We start from the raw sequence: 22,561 nt of genomic DNA, 5'->3' as shown, positions 1-22,561 counted from the left end.
TTTCAGCTATTAAATTAAGCTTCTGTAAGGTATGGGACATTTTTTACTTCTTTAATGCAGGTGTTGATTTGTGATTCTGCTATCTGAACAAAACCTATGTGGCTAAGGGAAAAAATCCACTTTATGCAGAGCTTTAATTTTAGGCTTAAAAGACTGGAAGTTAAATTGTACCTATTCCTTGTTGTTTAAATAGTGTATACTATGTTTTGATAGATCAGTACATCAGTCAAATAATGGCCTTGTTAGAAAGGAAGTGTGACACCAAGAAATATAAAATAAGAACATCACATTTAGGAAACTTGATGTCATCCTCTGATTACAGTCGGAGCATCCAGCCCTGGGCTCCTTTATACAATTGGGATATGGGGAACCTGGAAGGAGTTCAAAGGAAAGCCACACAAACTGGAAGGCTCTAACACCGAGATATCGTATCAAGTGGGAAGACAACAGGGAGGAGTTGGACCCTGATGACCGCAGAAGGGCACACAAAGGAGACTTCAAGGTCTGGGTGGCACACCAGGGCCAGGCTGGCAACAGGAACAGGGAACTAGGGAACTGGTGCCTAATTCCCTGAGCGCTGCTTGTCTCAGCTGTGGGATCTTATTTCCCGTCTATCCATCTGTCTCTACTCCCCCTTTCTCCTCCCTTCTTGGCCATGGTGACTAAGAAGGGGCCCGCCTGGCTTCTGTGATGCTTTGGCCGACACCGCTGGACCACCCTCTCCAGGGGACGGCCTGCGCCGTCATCCTCACTCCGGCACTGCAGCTAGACTACGTGAAACCCGCCTGCTTTCTTATCTCACAGAGAGACACCCTTCACCGCTAGGATCTGTCACTGTCTTGAGCCATCCTGGAGTCAGGGGCCTTAGAGGTAAGCCATCCTGAGAAGCCAACATTCATACAATAAACTGCTCACTTAGTAAGCTTTCCAGGACAGTTAAGAAACAACATTAAATGCTTCATCCATCAGCATTTATTTAGTGCCACTTGGGCTGGGCACAGAACTGGCGTTGGAGATGTGCAAGAAAGCAGCCGACACAATGCCTGTCCTCAGAGGCAGACTGAGCCATCCTCCAAGCCAGGGAGGCTTTCTGGTGAGGGGATGTTTCTGGAAACCTGGGAGGTTGGAGAGCAGGGCTGGTGGAAAAGGACACTCCAGGAGGATCAAACAGGCGCCGAGATGCTGGGCATCTGCCGAGACGCCGGGCTCCAGGAAGGGGCCCGGAGTGTGAGCAGAGAGGCAGACTCCAAGGAAGGCCGGCCTAGGCCTGGGGCACCCCAGGGCCTCACCCAGGACTTGTACCTATTCGTCCAGAGGGCATCACTCATCTGAAACAAAGGGATGTCAGCGGGTCGGAGGGTGTTAAAACTGTAAGAATTGACGAGAGGTGGCACCTGGGATGGGGAGGAGGGGCGTGTGAGGGGTTGAGATCAAGTAATCCTACACTTGGAATGTTCCAGAACATGCTTTCATGAGCCATGGGGCTGTGCCCTCCTCTAGGCAAACCCAGACGGGACAACTATGGCAACCAGCCTCCCAGCCTGACCAGCCTCCACTGTCCTGCAGGCCTGGGGATGGCTGTGATGGATGGAGGCTGCCCTGCCTCCTGTGCTGCTCCCAGCAGGGCCTCCTTCTCTCTTGGTGCACAGGGGCGCCTCTCAACCTCAGATCTAAGTTTTTAGATCTTCTGAGACTTTCTAAAGATTGGCTGCTTCACTCCTCACTCCCTCCTTCTTTTACTGAGTTTCTACAGCGGAAGAATGAAGTAACGTGCTGGTGGAAGGAAACAGTTGGCTTCAGACAGATCAACAGCCAACCCCAGCCCAGCACAGAAACCAAGGTCAAGATGGGGCCCACCTGGACATGATGAGCAGGCTGCTCAGAAACAGCCACTACTGCTCCTTAGTCACCTGCCAAAGGAAACGATGAGCGGGGCGAGCATTAAGTTGAAAATGAACATCACCATGCAAAAAGAGAGGTGTCAGCCACACACCGACTTACCTATAAAATATATTATTTATCTGTTTTCTGATGTAAGCTCTTAAGCCTAAGAACTTGCCATAGATTCTGTGAAGGGTAGTTTTAAGAAAATCTCTCTCTCGAGGATCTTCACTGTCAAAGAGCTCTAAAAGCTTCAGGAAGAAAAAGACACTTAGTGATTTGGTGTTCTCTCTCCGTATAGTAGGGCTTTTGTAATTTCAGTTAGTTTGTACCTTACCTGCAATACAAACTTCTGATCAATATATTTCTTCGCTATATTAGGTTGGAAATCTGGAGACTCTAAAAATCTTAAGAAAAATTCATAAACAAGCTAGGAGGAAAAGAAAAAGAGTCAAATAACACGGCATTTTATTAAACGGAGATTAAAATACACTATTAGTTGAATCTTTTCTGCAAATATTAGCCTTTTAAAAAAAGCTACATACCTACAGAATCAATGCCAAATCACATGACAATTTAATTATAAGTGATGAGGGTAATTGTTTTATTTAGCTAAGAACCACAGACTAGCCCCTTAAATGGCATTTAAACAAAAATGATTTCCAGGGTGATGTCACCAACGCTAAAATCACGCTGCTCAGGGACCACAGTGCACAGCCAACACAAGCCAGGCTGTGACCAAATTCTGGGTGAGATGTGCAGCTGGTCACCTACAAGTGTCCTGGCAGGTGACAAGAACCGAGACTGCCAGGGGAGCAGATCACAGACACAGTCAGCTGCGGCCGGGACATCCCCCCTTCACGAGTGGGCTGCACGCTGTCATGGTTACGCTGTGGGAGAGCATGCTCGGCTCGAGAGAGAGCCCTCCTTTTCGTTTGCTCCCATCTAGTTCCTTCTCAGGTTTTCACCTCTCCATTTCCCCTCCTACGAGTGACCCACGCCTCCCAGTCCAGCATGCAGCACGTGCTCTGCTCACACTAGTTTCAGTGCCTTCTCTCAGGCGTCCCAGCCCACCTTTCTCCTGACAAATGTGTCTGAAAAAGGCAGGGGAGCTCTGGGGTGGAGGGTGGGCACACTGCATCTAAGGATCCACAACTGGGAGATGTCTGCTTAAGCCCTCCAGGCCTCAATTTGATGGCTGTCAACAAAGTGGTCATTCCACTGAAAACATATTGGCAATCCATATTTTTGTAGTTTGTGTCAAGTGGCCAAACAAACAAAAACCCATTAAATATTCTCTCTTCTGCTAAAATACTTCTCTTCTATGTGAGGTTTGCAAGGTCTATGTCACTAAAGGTCAGGGGCCCATTTGCAATCAGCTGGAGAGGCCCTAGGGCCAGAGTCCTTGCTTTAGAGAAAACCCTGCCCACACTCAACTGCAGCGCGCTCCCGGACTCAGTACCTGTAGATGAGGCCAGGCCGCTTCTAACGTTGGTTCGTCTTCCTCTGGGTCAAATTCTGCTCCCGTGGGGTTGGAGGAAGGTGGTAATGTTCGAAACATGTTAACTGCAAACTAAAATCCACATATTCTAGAATTATAACCAGGACATTAAAAATATTTACAGAGAACATTTAAAAAATCTTAAGTAATTCTAATGATAGCTGCTTCCCGTGTTATCTGGCTTGTAGTAATTCTCAAAATTCAGAAGCAGTACGGGTCCCCAACGAGATCCTGGGTCAAAACTGCCGCAGGACCATGGCTGCAGGCAGGTGACCACCGAGATCCCCACTTGACTCTGAGCTGTAATCTTTTGCAGACAAGCAGTGCTAACAGATGCTGACCGGCAGGGCTGGCGTCTAAGGCCTTCATTATATCCAGTAGGTGCGAAAGCAAGGAGGATGTTCCAAGTGCTGGTAAGAAAACGGTGAGGTCAGGGAGGAGACAGAGGAGAGGAAAGAAATGGAAACACCGTACTACAGAGATGACTTATGCGACTTCCACGCCAAGTGCTCTGCAGTCAGCAATGACGAGGACGGCACAATCGGGACAGACTGACCTCTGGGTGGGCAGCTAGAGGACCATTTCCAGAGAAAGGGCTGCATGTTAGCAAGGAGAAGCATTGTCACCGGAGGCCTGGCCATGTGCCCAGGGACTGGGCAGTCACAACTTCTCTTAGCCTGTCTGGCCTTACGAGGAGATAACTTAGGAAGAAGACATCTCTGGAGTTTGGATGATCCCCCCGGACGACCTGCTGCCCTTTTCTCTGATCCCCACCTTTATACTGCCCTTCACCCCTCCCCCAGCCCAGGCTCTGGTTAATTTCAGCTTCGTAAAAATCAGTGTGTTTGATAACAGATGTTTCCCACATAAAATCTAGAATTCTTTGGAGCACAGGTACATTTTCACGCCCACATGGTTAATACGAAAAGTTAGATCTCTAGGTAAAGCACAATATACACTGACAGATTTGCGATATAAAAAGTTTAGTTTTTCTGTATCATCAATGTATAACATTTTTCTTTTGTAGCAAGTTTAAGTATGATCTTTGAACCCACCATATGCCAGTTACAGAACTGGGCTGTGGGGAATGGCTCTCACAGATGATCCAAAAGAGCCCCTGTCCCACCACTCCCCTCGGCACAAACTCAAAACGCCCAACACACGAGATGAGATCTGACCCCATGATGACCAGAAGTATCTGCGGAGAGTCCAGGGCAAGCCCGGCTGTTCAGACTCGTCTCATAAGGACCGAGCTATGACTCAGTGTCACCCATTTTGTTTCTTCCTGTCTTTACTGTCATTGATATTGAGCTCCAAACCTTAACATCATTTTCATTAAGAGAAATATTCACTCAAGTCATCAGCTCTAAAAGCCCTGAGAATCAAATGTTTGTTCTCTGTATCGTCTAAGCTGATGTAGAGTAACTATAACATGACACACCGATGGCAGAGGAATGGAAAGTATGAAAAAAAAAAAAAAAACGGCTGGAAATCCAGAATCAATTCATTAAAAAATCTTTTAGCAAAAATATGAGTAATGCTCATAAGACACAAGTAGCGGGAAAAAATGGTCTGATACCTGTGATCGGGGTATGTAGAGAGTCCTGGGAGAGGCCTCCCAGACAACGGTGGTTAACCAACAGGCAGACAGGGCATGTCCTCAGTCACTGGCTCCCAGACCCCCAGGGGACAGGCAGTGAGGGGTCTCCTCTTGGCACCCTGATTTCAAAGCCCACAGAAAAGGAGGAGACACGAAAAGCCCACCTGTCATCTCCTCCAGTGCTTGTGGGGGGCAGCAGAACCAGCTGTGCCCTCACCAGCCACTGCCCTGGGCTGTCACCTTCCTGGGCTGCCGAGGATCAGAGAGGAGAGAGTCACAACTGAGTCTGAGGTCTTTACGAGGAAAGCGGCATTCCTGAGCTGGGGTTTTCTAGCCTCTCCCTCAAAGCCAAATGATTGGGGGGCTTCAAGAGAGTCACCTAGAGACTGGAGGTGTCTTAAAGAGCAGGAGGCGAGCACCCTGTTCTCTGGTGGACCAGAGCCAGAGGTCCAGCATGGGCACGGCACCCCTGGGTGGCGGCGGTGTCTGTGCATACACACTGTGCTGGCCTCTCCTGGAGGCTTCAGAAGGCAGGAGACTTGCTGGAGCAGCCTGTGACATCGGGGTGCAGTGCACCCAGAAGGGACCGTGTGGGCCTGCTCCTGTGAGGTTCCTGTGGCTGTACTCGAGGAACACAGAGGTCCAAGGGGAGAGGGGGGCGGTGGAGCTGCCCAGGAACTGCCAAGGGAGCGGTCAGTTTGCCCACCGAGGGGGTGGAGGTTTGGACGGAAGGGGAGACGGCTGCTCCCCTGGGAAGGGGTCTTTAGTGATGCTGAAAACTCTCTAGAGCACAGATGTCCCAGACAGGAGGGAAACGCCACACCAGCAGAGGCTAGGGCAGCAGATACAAGGCAGCTGCCCTCCCCACTGCTCAGGGCCCAGGCCGGCCCCTTTAGCGCCTCTCCTACTTTAGGTCCCTCACCGGCCAGGCTGCCCAAGGGGAGGGGCGCACATGAGGTTCTGAGCCTGGGGTTAAGGTGCTGAACCAGGTGGGATGGCTATAACCAGAGATGACCAACAAGGGGCAGGAAAAGAAGATTCAACACCTAGTGGTTGAAAAAAGTAAAACGCGGCCCAGTGTGATGGCTGGTCTCAGGGTACCCCGTCACTCAATCAAACAGGAACCCGGTGTCACTGTGAAGACATCCTGTAGTTGTGCTTACATCTACAATCGGGTGACAGCAAGCCAAGGAGATAACCCTCGAGAATGGAGGTGGGCCTCACGCGATCAGTGAAAAGTCTTAAGAGCAAACTGCGGTTTCTGTGAGGAAGAACCCACTGTGGACGGCAGCGTGGGCTCCGGCCCGATGGAGGTCAGACTTGCCCCGCCGCACTCCACAAGGCATGACAGTTCCTCAAAATCATGTCTCCCTCTCTCTCTGTGTCTCTCTTTCTCTATTGCCTCTCTCTGTCCCACTGGTTCTGCTTCTCTGGTAGAACTCTAACCAATACACCAGCTTAGGTGAGACTCCTTAGTAACCTGGCTGTATTCTACCAGCAGTGAAGCTAATGCCTCTAGTTTCAGCCCTGTCGCAGTGTTCCCTCAGCCACAGACCATCCTCAACACCTGCGCATGCGCCTAGTCCTAGATGCTGAGCTAGGAGTCTGCAAGGGGACACAGACCCATCTGCTTTTAATGCAAACGTTCCCCTTTTCAGTATCCTGGGAGGATGGCCATCCTAGATCCAGGAAGTTTTATTATCGGCCAACTCTAATTGATAAAAACATTTCTTTCAAGCAGGAAAAAAAAATCTCGTGCTGTAATTTCTACCCACCTTTCCTATCACATTACACTGCATTAATTTAATGCTCATCTCTAGAAAAGCTTAAATATACTAAAAACTAATATTTAGATAAAAGAGCACAAGGCATACAGCAGGCCACCTCAAATTATTCTTGGGTTTCTAGCCTAGCAACATTTCTCAGTGTAAAAGCTTCAGGGGTCAAATTAGCTGAGCATTGTGGTGCGGAGGTCCGCGTGCTCGGAGGGAGCGCCGTGCTGTCCAGGCGCGGCATTCACTCAGAGAACCACAGATGGTGATCTTCATCAGCATCCTGCCACGGAGACCAAAGGGAATCTTCTTTCTACTGTAGGTCTGACAGGGGTCACACAGATCCATTATAACCTCTCAGCGGAATACTCTGATTCAGAGTGCACACCAAGGCATGGACAGAGCCCAAATCAGCCCACGCAGAGAGGCAGCAGGGCCTAGAGGGGCCAGCCTTCCCTGACCCTCCGCCTACCTAGAAGCAGGACTTTGGACTGAGAAAGCTGCCCAAGCCTCGGTTTTCCCTCTGTTGAAAGAGGGTAGATCCCTTCTTCGCACTGGGCACGTGTGAAATGGAAAGCACTACAGTAAACAGTCTTCAGACATGTGTGCGGGCACGCACGAGGCCCACACAGCCGCCGGTGTGGTGCGGACTGACTCTGTGACATCAGGAAGACGTGCTTCTACAGCTTTCTTGACACTTCAGCTTTCAGTACTTAAGTCAGCCCTGCAGATGTTCTTCTCCGAACTGCTAAATTTACTGAAGTAGATGTGAACCAAAATGGCTCAAGAAGCAACTTTACGGAAAATCCTTACAATTCAGCAATATCACTCAGCCGGTTCCATCCCTGTAACATCCATTACCAATGGGCGAGGCAATAAAACATTCATGCCGCGGCCTCACTGTAGACAGTGTAATACATGAAGGTTTGAAATACGCAGGGATACACGCCAAAGAACACTGATAATCTAATTTCAGAGACGACGAGGAAAAAAAGGTTGATTATTCAGTTCTCTGTTCAAAACCACAAGGTTATTCTACTTTGTTATTTATTGTTTTATTCATGTGAACGAGATTTATGAAGGTGAGTCCACCAAAGGCCAAGCTACAGTTCTTCCAGACACACTTCCTCTTGTAATAGAAATACTAGGACCTGAGAGCCATAGTCTAAGAGATGCATTTTTGGAGAGGGAGAGCTCATTCACATTATTTTTAGTTTTAGTTTTTGGTGAGGAAGATTGTCTCTGAGCTAACATCTGTCTCAATCTTCCTCTATTTTGTATGTGGGACGCTGCCACAGCGTGGCTTGATGAGCAGTGCTAGGTCCACACCAGGGATCCGAACCTGCAAACCCCAGGCTGCTGAAGTGGACTGTGTGAATGCAACCACTACGCAACTGGGCTGGCCCTACACATTACTTTACTAAATAGAAAATTGCTATTTGTTAGCAAATGATACAATCTATCTGCAAAAACCAACAGACACCACAGAGAGGCCATCACAGCTAGGCCACCAATACAAAAACCAAAAATACAAAACTAACAGCAACATCTCTCCACCAATGACAAGCAACTAGGCAACACAACTGACAGGAGAAGTCACACACAGCTGCAAAAATAACCCTGGGCCTAGGGCCCCACACCCCAGGTACAGGCCTCGAGGAGAGCATAAACACCTGATAAAGGGCACTGAGGAATTCCTGAATGAATGGACGAGACTTTCGCTCTCCAGAGTTGCATGACGTTATATTACAAAGATGTAACTTGTCCACAAAGCAATTTATACACTGAATGTGATCTTAAACATAATTCTAACTGGATTTTTGATGAACTCAATGAATGTCATTTAAAATTTAGGTGGATGATAAAAATCCTAGTAGCAATCTTATAGGGAAAAACTCCCTTTCCTCATTTGTCAGGTTAGTTAGAATTTGCTTTCATGGCAAAGCTGAGCTGTCATCCCAGGGAATGTACGCGCCACTACTCAGGCACTGCTCAATCCCCAGCGCCTGCCGTGGGCCTGGCACCTAGGAGGTCCTCCAACACCCGTGGAGAGTAAGTGGATCCCCTGGGAAAAGCACATATCAGTCACTTACTAACTGCAACACCAAGTAATTACCCGAAAATTGAAAAATTTTTGATTAAATCTTTAGATCTCACCCCAATTTCATCAGGGGAGCCTTCCCCGACCCCAAACCTAACTGGATCCCAAATTTTAAGCTCTTCTATAATGCTGTACATTTTCTTCATGATATTTGTCTCAAATATAACTGCATGGTTGGGGAATTCTGGTTTGATGTCTTCCTCCCAGCACCACACCCGGGCCCCATCGCACCACCTGGCACAGAACACTCAATAAACACGTGAGGTGAGACACAGCAGGGTCTCCTTGTCCACAAGTTAAGACCATCACTTTCTCTAAGGCAAGAGCTGCTTTCCAAGAATGTAGCTTTACCTCCAAATAGATGCCAGAATGTGATATTTTAAGAAAACAACTATAAGTTAAATTCTTATTTTGAATAGCTTGCTATTTTTATAATCATTTAAATATGTTCTTTAACAGTTAAAGATATGGAAATAAAAACCTACAAATCTTTGTAGAATTCTATTTTTTTTTCTTCTAAAGATTGGCATCTGAGCTAACAACTGCTGCCAATCTTTTTTTTTTTCTCTTCTCCCTAAAGCCCCCCAGTGCATAGTTGCATATTCTAGTTGTGAGTGCCTCTGGTTGTGCTATGTGGGATGCTGCCTCAGCATGGCCTGACGAGCAGTGCCATGTATGCGCCCAGGATCCGAACCAGCGAAAACCCAGGCCACCAAAGTAGAGTGCGTGAACTTAACCACTTGGTCATGGGGCCAGCCCCCATAGAATTCTTAATAAAGGAAATTTAATCTCAAGTTTTCAAATAATGGATATTTAAATTTTATGACTATTTCACAACTAAAAGTACAATACCATCTTACTTTAAATGAAAATATGCTAGTCATTTATAATCATGTATGAGTTTATTCCTTAATTTTAATTTTTGAGTTTAAGAATAGAAATGTACTTATACAACATAAGCAATAACTTGTAAGACTTATAATTCAATTAAAGGTATTTAAAGATAACACTGGATTTGGAAGTTTCTCAAGTTATTTACTCTGGGCCAAAGGTTAGTTTTACATAGATTTACATAGATTTACATAGAATACAATGATGTATTCCCACTATTTTGTTATGAAAAATCTCAATGCAAAAAGTTGAATTTTATAGTGAATAACCATACAGCCACCAAGTAGATTTTACTATTAACATTCTAATATATTATATATAATATTCTATATTTTTTTCAGTATAATGTGAGAAAGTTTAGGAATGCTTTAGAATAGCAAAAATATATTTTCTTCATCCTATATGATATAAATAGACTGAAAAAGGAAGTTTCAGAGCTAAAGTACTACTTCCCAGTCATGTATGTAGAGCCAACATTTTCCTGCTATGTCCCCCTCACCAACTAGATATTTACGGTTACAGAATTATGAATTATGCGAATAACCTCTGATTGGTACATTTTTTGGAATCATTGATGGATCACCTGTGTGGACCGAGTTGTGTTAAGTATCTGTTAAAAATGAAGTAGAGACTTATGCTTCCAGATAAGATGGAGTAATAGGGACAGGATTTACTCTACCTCTTGAAACAATCAAAGAACTGAGCAAAAATACATGGAATTATGGTTTTTGAGACACAGGATTTCAGGCAGTGAAGGAAAGAGATCCCTGAAAGACTGGAGACAAACGAAATATACCCTACAATTACCCCGCTTACTGCCTTGATGGAACATCCAGGTTGCAGCACAGAGAGAAAAAACACAGGTGCCGTCCAGCAGGCAAAGGTGGTCAGAATTTATAAGGCAAAGTCCCAGAGAGGCGAGAGCTGCGAAGAGAGAGGGAGCGTTCCAGTGACTGCAGAGGTCCTCCTCAACTATTCAGTAGACTTCTGATCAGCATATTTGTGTGAGAAAACTACTAGAGGCCGAGAAAAGAACCATCTGAAAGGATCAGACAGATCCAGGACCTGACCAGGCCTGGGAACAGTGCCTGTTCCCAACAACTAGCCTGGAAAAATTCCTAATTCATGGAGCATTGGGCTCACGATCAGAAGGTAGGGGAGGACCATTAATCACAGAATTACTATGGTTCTGGTTAGGGTCCTTCCTAACACATCTTAAAAGCAAGAACCAAAAGGATCAAACTGTTTGCAAGGAACTTAACTGCATCCTAAAATTAATCTCAAGAACATTAATAGAAATACGTAAGTATGTGGTGCTCAACAAGGCAAAATTCACAGTGTCAGGCATCCAATAAAAAATTACTGGACACTCAAAGAAGCAGAAAATATGATTCACAATGAGAAGAAAAACCAATCCATTGAACTGACCTGGAATTGACACAATGTTAGAATTAGCAGACAAGGATAGTATAATAGTATTCTGTGTTCAAAAAGTTAGGTGGAGACGTGGAAGGTACAAATCAAACTACTAGAGATGGAAAGTACAACATGAGATGAAAAATTTACTGGATGGGAATTAACACCAACGGAGACACTGCAGAAAAGATCAGCAAACTTGAAGACAGTCAAGAAACTGACAAAAGGAAACGAAGAAAGGAAAAAAGATGGAAAAGAAAAAGAGCACCAGACAGCTGGGGGATGACGCTACGAAGCCTAATATACATGATGCTGGTGTCTCTACAGCACGAGAGGGGGCAGGGGAGAGAAAAATCTCAAGTGACAATGGCCAAATACTTTCCCAAATTCGATGAAAACTATAAATGAACTCTACACATAAGAAAAACAAAGAAAACACACCAAGGCACATCACAATCAAATTGCTTAAAAAGAACAATAAAAGAGAAAATCTTTTTAAAAGTAGCCATAGGAAAAAAGACACATTATGCCGAGAGAAACAAAAATAAGATTGGCAGCGGATTTCTCATCAGAAACAAGGCAAGCAAGGAGACGGAGGAGCAAAATTTTTAAAGGCTAAAGCTCTGACCTAGAATTCCATACCCAGCAAGCACATCTTTCAAAATCACAGACGGAAAAAAAAAACAAGACTTTTTCAGACATACAGAAGTGGAAAGAATTAATCAACAGTACATCTATGCTACAATAAATATTAAACAAAGTCCTTCAAGCAGAAGGAAATTGATATCAGATGTATATCTGGATCTACACAATGGAAGGAAGAACACTGAAAATGGCAACTATCTAGGTAAGTATAAAAGTTTTGAAAACATTATTTAAATCTCTTTACATGATAATTGTTTAAAAAATATACTGTAGGGTTTATAACATGAAGAAGTAAAATGCATGACAAGAGAACACTAGAAGAAAGATAGAGAGGAGAAATAGAATACACTGTTGTAAACTTTTTATATTCTACGTGAAATCGTATATTATGATTTGAAGGTAGACTGTGACAAGTTAAAGATGTATTCTAGAAAAGCTAAATACGTAATTGAGATCAAACAATAAAGGGTTATAGTTAAAAAGCCAACAAGAGATAACATGGAATCATAAAAAGTGCTCAAGTGATCCAAAAGAAAGCAGAAAAAGAGGAAAAGGGAACGAGGAACAGATGGGACAAATAGGGGAAAAAAGCAAGACATTTAAACCCAACAAGATCAACACTCACGTTAAAGGCAAATGGTTTGAACATCCCAATCAAAAGGCAGAGATTATCTGAATGAATAAAAAAGACCCAACCATAAGCTGTCCACAATAAGGCCACTGAAACACAAAGACAAACTGGTCAAAAGTAAAAGGCAGGAAAAAGACGCACTGTGCTCACACTGGTCAACAGAGAGCTGGAGGGGTGATACCAACACCAGACAAGGCAGAATTGGGGCAAAAGACATCAGCAGGGATAAAGAGGATCATTTTCTAGTGATAGAGGAGTCAATTCAACTAATAAATACTACTAATATTTATGCACCGAACACCAAGAAGTAAAACCTGATAGAACTGCAAGAAAAACCAGACAACAAAAAATTAGAAAATAAACAAACAGCCCCAATTACTAAAGCACCAAAAAATGAAATAGCTATGAATCTAAAAAAATACATATAGGATCTGTATGCCAAAAACTACAAAACAGAAAAGATCAAAACGGGAAGATAAACTGTGTACATGGATTGAAAGATTCACTATTGTTAAGATATCAATTCTCTCCAAATCTACATACTCAGTGCAATTCCAATCAAAACTCTTGAAGGATATTTTGTAGATAACAACAAGCTGATTCTAAAACTTATATGGAAAGGCAAAATAGGTAGAACAGCCAAACAACTGTGAAAAAGAAAACCAAGGCTGGCGCACTCCTACTAGCTGATCTCAAAATGTACTCTACGGCGACAATAACGAAGACAGTATGGCATGGGTGAGCAGAGCGATCCCCAGATCAATGGAACAGAACAGCGAGTCCAGAAACAGACTCACAAATGCGGTCAACTGATTTTTGACAAAAGCGCAAAGGCAATTCAACGGAGAATGGTTAGTCTTTTCAAGAGACAGTTTTCAATAAACAGAATACCTGGACATCCACACGCCAAAAAACGCACCTCCGTCAAAATGGATCACAGACCTAAACGGAAAATGTCAAACTATAAAACTTTCAGGAGAAAATCTTTGTGAGCTTGGGTTAGGCAAAGATTTCTTAGCTATGATACCAAAAGCACTACCCATGAAAGAAGCAAATCTTAAGTTAGACTTCATCTAAATTTAAGCTCTATAAAAGACACCGTTAAAATAAAAAGACAAGCCACACACTAGAAAATATTTGCAAATCACCTAATTGGCAAAGGATTTGTATCCAGAATATGTGAAGAAATCTCAAACTCAATAAGAAAACAAACAACCCAATTAAAAAATGGGCAAACAATTTGAACAGACACTTCACAAGGAAGATAAACAAATGACAAATAAGCACAGGAAAAAATGCTCCGCATCATTAGTCATTAGAGAAATGCAAATTAAAGCCAAAATGAGATAAAAGGACTGATGATACCAAATGTTGATGAGGACACAGAACAACCAGAAATCTCATACACTGCTGGTGAGCTGCAAAATGGTCCAGCCACTTTGGAAAACAGTCTGGCAGCTTCTTAGAAAGTTAACAAACACAGTATGACCCAGCAGCCTCATGCCTATGTGTTTACCTAAGTCAAATAAAAACTTATGTCCAAAACTTGTACATGAATATTTATAGCAGTTTTATTGCCCAAAACTGGCAACAACCCAAATATCCCTGAAGTGGGGAGTGGATAAATGGTGGCACTTTTGTATAATGAGAGGCTACTGAGCGATTAAAAGGAACAAACTACTGATAAATCAACAACATGGATGAACCTCAGACACATGCTGAATGAAAGAAGCCAGACTCAAAAGGCACAAGTCCATTTATACGACATTCTGGAGAAGACACAATGACAGAGCTAGAGGACAGATCAGTGGCGGCCAGGGATAAGAGGCAGGCGGAAGGTCTGACTGTGAAAGAGGAGCATAGAGCAATGTTTCTGGAGGGTGATGGAACTGTTCTGTATCTTGACTGTGGTGGTTGCGTGACTATATGTATTTATCAAATCTCAGAGAACAAGAGTGAATTTTGCTGTATGTAAATTAAAAATTAATTAAAAATATTACAGAAAGATATTTACTAGGACTAAGTTCCCAAATGTTCTTGGTTCACAATGTCCTTAATCTTAGCAATTTCTTCACTGTACTCCTAGACCAAAAGAAATACCCATCAATTTAGGAGCTTTAAAAAACCCTAGGTTCACTGAGGTATAATTGACATACAATTAATTGTACATTTTAAAGTGTATAATGCAATACATTTAACATAGGCATAGATCTGTGAAATCATCATATAATCAAGATAACGAACATATTCATCATCTCCAAAAGTTTTTTAGTTGACTTTTGGGAAAAACCCATACATCTAAATTGGCTGGCTGCAGGTGAGGATGTGTATAGGTAGAATTGGGGAGGGGTGGAGTAAGGAAAAAGATTAACTTTTACTTCCTCTTTTGTATTCATTTTACTTATTCTAAAATAAGCATGCATTTCTTCTACAATGTAAAAATATCAAACAGAACAAAGGGAAATTCTCTCAAAATGATAAGAGGAAATCAAGAAATGGCTCGCTGATATTTAAAGTAAAATCACTCTCTGGACTTCAAAAAGCACTTTATGTTTTAATCTTCTTTTGGCTTATCGCTGAGGTCAGCGCTTCTTTAACGTGTTACAGTGACTTTGAAACAATAACTAAGCAGAAAAGGGGATGCATAATTTAAATCATCACTTGAAAGAAATCTGTAGACTATTTAAAGCTTCATTGATTAAAGTACTACACCCTCTAATTCAAAGTATTCTTTCCTCTCCCATTTCCAAACTCTCTTCATCCTCACAACAAGTAATACTTTCCAGAACACACTGCGAATATCGACACAAAAATAGGAGGAGGAGCACGTCCGACGCCAATCCTCAATGAAGCGTAAGACAATCATCCCGGGGATCTGGGCATGAAACCTCCCCCAAGGACCTGAGAAAAACTCCCTTGCCCTTAAAGAAAAACGCTGACTTGAATCCTAAGCATAAAAGAAAAGAAAACTTGTAAGATACCATCTAGTCCTGTGCAAGCACTGTGGATTAAATAATGGGACGAATGAATTTTCCCTGAAAACTCAACATGGGTCCTGATAAGAACAGGACTGCTATTATACTACATACAGAGAGCTTTTTTTTTTTAACGAAAACATATTATTATTGATTTTTGATGAGGAGGAATGTGGTACATGATGATTAAATTTTTAAAAAGCGACAAATGTAGTGAAAGGCGAAAATCTGCACATTCGCACCATCCAAAGGCCGCTACCATGAACAGTTTGAACTACATTCCTCCAGAACACAGTCTCCCAGACAAGAGAGGGCGGACTGTGCAAGGACAGATGCTGTACCTCACTCACTGTCGCCTACTTACTAATCCGGCACAGCAGACGTGGGCAATTGTAGAGAGGTCCACTTTGATACGAAGGACCTCTGAACCATCCAACTCGTTCTACCGTCCATCCAGCCAATGCTTTCTCTGATCTTCAGGTTATATTCATCTGTGACTACTAAGACTGGTTTTAATGCCCTTGTCTATGCAGAAAAGTCCATACTGAATGAATAGGTACTGAGCTTAGGAAAAGTCACTGTGCTAAATTTAGTGGAAGAAATGCGAGAGCATGACACATTTTCCTCTCAGGGAATTTATGACCCGGGGAAGTTAGACAGAGTTGTCCCAGGTGTTCTAAGAGGGCTTTCATCTGAGAGGGGGCAGTGCAGAAGGGTGACTGAGACAGTGATTCTTAAGCTTCTGGCATGCTTCAGAACGACCTAGAGACGACGGGAGAACAGAGCGCGCTGTGACTCAAGCAGCAGCATTTCTAACGAGCTCCAGGTGGGGCCGAGGCTGCAGCCTTCGAGTAGCTCTCTTTCAGAAGAGCGGTTCTCAAACTCTTTGGTCTAGGATCCATTTAAAAATTAGGCTCCGAAAAGCTTTTGTTTATGAGAGTTATATCTATTGATATTGATTGTATTAGAAATAAATACAGAGAAATTTTTAAAAATCAAGTTATTAAAAAGTAAACCTTTAGTATTTATTATTTATTATAGTTAGACAAGTTAGGCACGTCTTGCACTTTGAACAGCTCTCTGGGCCATGAACAATTTTGTAACATCTTTTATTGGTCATTTGGAAAATACTGGCTCACTGAATTATAAATCAGTCCAGTGGGGTCTCATTTCATCAAGAGTATTAAAGACCCCATTTGTTCATATCTGATCTCAGTGGGAGAGCCTGTGGCACCTGAAAGCCGAAGCTGGTAATAACTGATACAAATTTTCCAAAATTCAAATTTTCGCCTGAAAGCTTGAATTTTATCATTGACAACAAACACTATCAGTTATTTTTCTTGAAGTAACATTCTCATTTTATCTGTTTTTTTTTGAGAAAACGTTTGCTAAATATTCAAGTCTGAATAACCAGTTTGCCAGTCATTCTTCAAGTAAAAATGGTGCTCCGTGAAAAAAGTGGCTTTGCTATTACTTGATTTTGCTATCAGTGTTTTGACTATAAGAAAAATGCCAATGCCTGAAAAACAGATTAACCAGGTAATTTAATTGAAAAAACAGATGGCTGGTTATATTTAAAATATGACTGAAATTAAGAGATAATGGAGTTGATGTAATTTGGGCCTGAGACTCTTGATGCCAGGAGTTTCCCCCCGAGTATTGCTTCTCTTCACTCTCATCTCCTTGAACCTAAGTTTTTTTAATCTGGAAAATAAAAGGGTGAGGCTAGATGATCTGTAAGGTTCTGTTAAATTCCAGGTCTAAAGTCTATGATGTAAAAAAATACACAGCACACATGAAAAGATGCTCACCATTATTAGTCATGAGGGAAATGCAAATCAAACCCCCAGTGAGATCCCATTTCATACCCACTAGGATGGGTTTCATCAAAAAGACAGATGATAACACGTGTTGAGAGACGGGAACCCCTGTATACTGCTGGAGGGAATGTAAAATGGTGCAGATGCTTTGGAAAAGTCTGATCATTTCTTCAAAATGTTAAACACCAAGTTAACATGTGACCTAGTAGATCCACTCCTAGATAAAGACTCAAGAGAAATGAAAACATATGTGCACAAAAGCTTGTACGTGAATGCTCACAGCATCACTATTCCTAACTGCCAAGTAGCAGAAATAACTCAAATGTCCATAACGGATGAATGGATAAATACAATGTGGTATATATCCATATAAGGGAATATTACGTAGCAATAAACAGCACTGATACAGGCTACAACATGCATGAACCTTGCAAACATCATGCTAAGTGAAAGAAGGCCACATGTAGTATAATCCCATTTATATGAAATGTGCAGGTTAGGAAGACAAGAGAGACAGAAAGCAGACAAGCGGCTGCCAGGGGCTGGGGATGGGAGTTAGGGAGGAATGGCAGTGACTGTTAGTGGGGATAGAATTTCTTTTAACGGGATGAAAATGTTATAAAATTAGATGCGACGATAGCTGCACAATCCTGTGACTATATAAAAACCAGTGAATTGTACATTTTAGACGTGTGAATTCTCTGGTATGTGAATTCTCTCCATAAATCTGTTAGGAAGCCATATAGCAGCCCAGTCTAATCGGCAATATATTCAAAAGCAGCACAAGGAGTACGATATCCACAGAGCTTCGGATTCCTCAAAGTGGAAATTAATGTCTTTAAAAATTCTATGACAAAACAAAACTAAATATACACACGCACAAAAATAAACAACAGGCAATAGGACAAGCGAGCCGGCTGAGCACTGCTTCCGTGGTCAGCACACCAGGGGGCACCCGAATGGACACCAAAGGGCCCACATCCTTCCACCTGCCACGCTTGGTCCAGGTGTGGCCTGCGTGGAGGCCTTCTACTGGTTGCTCGAATCTTGCATCCTGTCCACTGCTGAGGGTCAGAAACCTCTGCCAAGTACCTCCCCATCATACTTTTCTTCTTTCCTTATACCTTTCATCAGCGCCCTCTGTCTATAAAACAAAGCAACAGCAGCAAATAACACCAAAATCCCTCTCTGTCTCTCGCCCTCAGTCCACCCCCGAAGCTCTGGACAAATGAGAGATCAGGGAAAGGCTGCGCTCTCTCCTGCACTTGCTCTGGTTAGAGCAGGGAGGAAAGAGTGAACCATCCTCTGCCCGCTCGGGGACATGGGCAAGCACCTCACAGCACAGATCTGCACGGGACACTTACTGCATCGTGCACAGGGTCTCCCTCTGCACCTTCTTCCCACCACACGGGCATATGGCAGTCTTGCACTCTATCCACTTGCCCCTTCACTTTCCTTCACTGCGTTACCATAATCTAGGAGGGTACAGTGTTGGGTGGCTGACTTTATGCCTGTCCCCTATGAAAAGGAAAGCTTTGGGAGGGCAGACGTCTTCTTGTTCACTACTCTATTTCCTCACCTGAACACGTGCCCGGCCTGGAGAGGATGCTCAGTAACTGTCTGCTAAGTGCTTTAGAGGGCAAATTGCCCAATGCTCTGAAGACTGGCTTGAATTTCAGGGTGCAGAACAAAGTTAAGGCAGCAGGAAAAGAATCTAGTTACGATACAATTATAACAGGGAGAGGAGAAGTAATGACTATTTAATCTTAAAAAACATCGAAAGGGCTTTAAGTATCCTAAGTGGTTCTGGTAATGCACACGGGTACTGTGAAAGGCAAATGAGAGACTGCCTCAAGCAGGCGGGCCCACACTTGGTTCAAGGGGCGCATCTGACCCAAACCAGGCCAAGTGAAGCCTCAGTCTTTGCAGACTCTTCCGTCTTGGGTTAAGAGTGGGGCTCAGAGACCGCTGACACTTAAAATAAATGGGGAAAATGCAATATTAAATACATGGTGTAGGGGGAAATTTTATTTATTTTTTAAAGATTTTATTTTTCCTTTTTCTCCCCAAAGCCCTGCGGTACACAGTTGTATATTTTAGTTGTGGGTCCCTCTAGTTGTGGCATGTGGGATGCTGCCTCAGCATGGCCTGATGAATGGTGCCATGTCCGCACCCAGGGTCCAAACTGATGAAACCCTGGGCCGCCGAAGTGAAGCGTGAGAACTCAACCACTCAGCCACGGGGCCGGCCCCACAAATGATTTTTCAATGATTTTAGAAGAAAGTAAAGTTATAGCCTTACCCTGCACCGTAAAGAAAAAAAGTTCTGGGAGGATTATAAAATGTACTGTAAACAACAGAATCATGAAAGTATTAGGAGAAAATATTAGAGATTTTTCTTTGTGATTTTGGGGTTTGAGAGGGCTTCTAAAATAATTGAGTTGAAATTAAGGAAAGAAAAAAAGATAGTCTTCAATTTTCCTTAGTCTGAATGAGTAAGGTTTTTGAGTATTTACTGCTCAGTTTATGTGCCTATGACTACCCTTCAGGTGTGAGTCTGGGGAGGGAACCCACACGGCTCTCGCATTGCTAGGCTGGTCACATGCTGGGAAATTCTGAACTTTAAGACTTAGCAACAATAAACTAAAATAATCAGGCTGATCTCAACTTCTGACACAACAGACTGTGAACTACAAAAAAGAACATTATTTTCATCTTTTTTTTCCAAAGCAAACATCCTAAAGTAAGAAATAAATAGGGGCCAGCCCGGTGGTGCAGTGGTTAAGTTCACACACTCTGCTTCAGTGGCCCAGGGTTCGTCAGTTCAGATCCTGGGCATGGACCTACGCACCGCTTGTCAAGCCATGCTGTGACAGGCGTCCCACATATAAAGTAGACGAAGATGGGCACGGATGTTAGCTCAGGGCCAGTCTTCCTCAGCAAAAAGAGGAGGATTGGCAGCGGATGTTAGCTCAGGGCTAATCTTCCTCAAAAAGAAATTCTGGTCAACAAGCCTAGTCAAATCTGAAACTTACAGGTTTGGGGCAAAAAAAATCAGTAATTTAAGAAGGAGTTAAAAATTAGGATTTAGAATTTTATATTAAGCAACAAGGTCTCCCTAATAATTAGGGAGCAGAAATGATTTCAAAGTTGGACAAAATATCAACGATTCAAAAACACTCAACAGAAAATTGGAGTTCAGTGTTAGACAGTAAGAGTTTTAGTAATGGCTTGCATGAAATGTTTCCACATGTACCAACTGAGGTCACAGTGGGATCCTGAAAAGGACCTGGAAACAGGCTGTAAAGTATGAGACCACAGAGGACTGAGACTTGGGGCTGAATGGAACCGACGATGAGCTAACTGCAGGGTGACAGAGGCCATCTCAGCCAACGGGGATGAGCTGTGCTGACAGTGCCATGGACAGCGGAGGCTGTCTCAGCCAATCAGGGCGGGCTGTCCTGACGCCAGCTTGGTCCTCCCATTATTTTAATTCTGCCCCATCATTAGAATTTTCCTGCACACATACGGACATGTTTACTTCTAAATCATATACGGCACTATTACATTAATGTTAAATATGTTTAAAAAAAAGGGGAAAGAGGATGAGATAATAAATGCAAATAAAAGTTCTGGCACATCTATGCCACAGGGTAGGTGTGAGGATTAAAGAGTTAACACACCTAGGGCACTTCGGCTGGTCCCTAGAAGGCACCCAATTTCCCTTACCATTATCATCATTATCATCCAAGATACATTACAAAGATTGGCACTCTCATAGCACAAGTACAAATTCTTGAAGGAGGATGTTTTCGTGGGAAGTGTTGTGTTAGGCTCAAACGTCTCGGCTCGTTCTAAGAATATCGGAGGCCTGTTTGCCACTCAGTGTTGGGACACGCTGGTTCAAGTGCAGTCACTTACCATATGGACTACTTCTGGGTAAATAGGCTCTGTGATCACGTTCCGATTATGGGTGATATATTCTACCATTTCACTTAAAGCAGCTCGTTTTACTTCCTTCCACTTTAGGTCACTCAGTGGATCAGAAACAAAGTCAAAGAGGACACAACACTGACGTAACTTCTGGATAAAAAGCTTCTCTTGATCAGCAGGAGGAACATCTGAAAAGCAGAAAGCAAAGTATATTGATCGCAAAGATGTTTAACCCAAAATTACTGTCAAACACTTTTAAGCCTTCCACTATTTTTATTTTGAATTAATAGAGTTTCGAGAAAAAAGAGATGGGGTAGGGGTGAACAGAGGTTAAACATTTCAAAATAAACAAAACAAGAGCTAGTGACTGCTCAGATCATATATTTCATGTAACAAAGTTTGTATACTTTTTAACTCTTTGAAACCATGTCGAGAGTACTGTTCAAAGTAAGTTCCCTCTAAAAGCGTTCATTCAATAAATATTATCTGAGCGCCAATTAACACATGCCAGCACTGTGAGGCGCAAGGGGACAAGAGGCCAACCACAGGCACCAGTCTGGGGTCAGGGGCACGGACACACACACATGGGACAACTGTGGACTGTAGGTACAGGCAAGGTAAGAAAAGGCCACAGGGAAGGATGCTCTCAGGTCTGCTATTGCTCTAAGTCCCAGGGGAAGGCCACGGTGGCTGCCCACTGGCTAGCTGGCAAAGCCAGAGCAAGTGGCCTGAGTCCGAAGCTTGTCAAAAAGAGTTGCTATAAACACAGTCAAGAGTAACCACCCTGGTGCTCCACAGAGCACATTTCATTCCTCACTGTGGGCTACAGCCAACACGCATCACATGTGAAGACTGACGACATTCATGACAGCAGCAGTATGGGAACAGTGCACACAGTAACAACAATCACGATTCCTTAGTGAGTGCGCACCTGGGCCGGGTACCATATTAAAAGCTTTATACATATTTACCTATTTTTTTCATGTAATCTTTACAATGACACAACAGAGCTTAAGAAACAGGTCTAGAGGGTGATTGTAGGGGTGGAAAGTGACGGAGCTCTGAACGACTTTCCAGTACTCTGCGAAGTCTGGAAAACTTCTATCTGCCAGTGTGAGCCTGATAGCTTCCCCGCAGTGAAGATGAGATCAGTGGTGCTATTAACGTATGAGATGTATCGACAGATATACTCAAATGTGTCCAAGGTTTACAAAACGCCTCAAAACATTTGCATAACTGAGTGAACCAGTATTTTCCAAGTGATCAATAAATGGTGTAAAATATCATTCACGGGCAAAAGAGACATTCAAAGCACAAGACAGTTCACTGGATTTTAATGTAATAAAATGTAGAGACAACTTATTGCTATGGTTTCAGGTTGACATTGCAGATTCCT

At 43.2% G+C, this 22,561-nt stretch overlaps 1 protein-coding gene across 11 annotated transcripts in view; it reads right to left on the bottom strand.

Annotated features, from left to right (window-relative positions):
* Positions 1-22,561, bottom strand: part of PPP2R5C (protein phosphatase 2 regulatory subunit B'gamma) — a 140,457-nt gene that overhangs the window by 31,934 nt on the left and 85,962 nt on the right. For all 11 annotated transcript variants that reach the window (XM_023628403.2, XM_023628405.2, XM_023628404.2 and 8 more), the window contains 4 exons: positions 21,154-21,353; positions 3,344-3,454; positions 2,219-2,311; positions 2,002-2,132 (listed from right to left, as the gene is read on the bottom strand). In XM_023628403.2, the coding sequence (XP_023484171.1) occupies positions 2,002-2,132; positions 2,219-2,311; positions 3,344-3,454; positions 21,154-21,353 (535 nt within the window). The remainder of the gene's footprint in view (positions 1-2,001; positions 2,133-2,218; positions 2,312-3,343; positions 3,455-21,153; positions 21,354-22,561) is intronic.

Source organism: Equus caballus, chromosome 24 (genome assembly GCF_041296265.1).
Source record: "Equus caballus isolate H_3958 breed thoroughbred chromosome 24, TB-T2T, whole genome shotgun sequence".
NCBI classification, from domain to species: Eukaryota; Metazoa; Chordata; class Mammalia; order Perissodactyla; family Equidae; genus Equus; species Equus caballus.
Note: the sequence above shows the minus strand (reverse complement) of the source record. Positions and strands in the feature narration are given on the sequence as shown.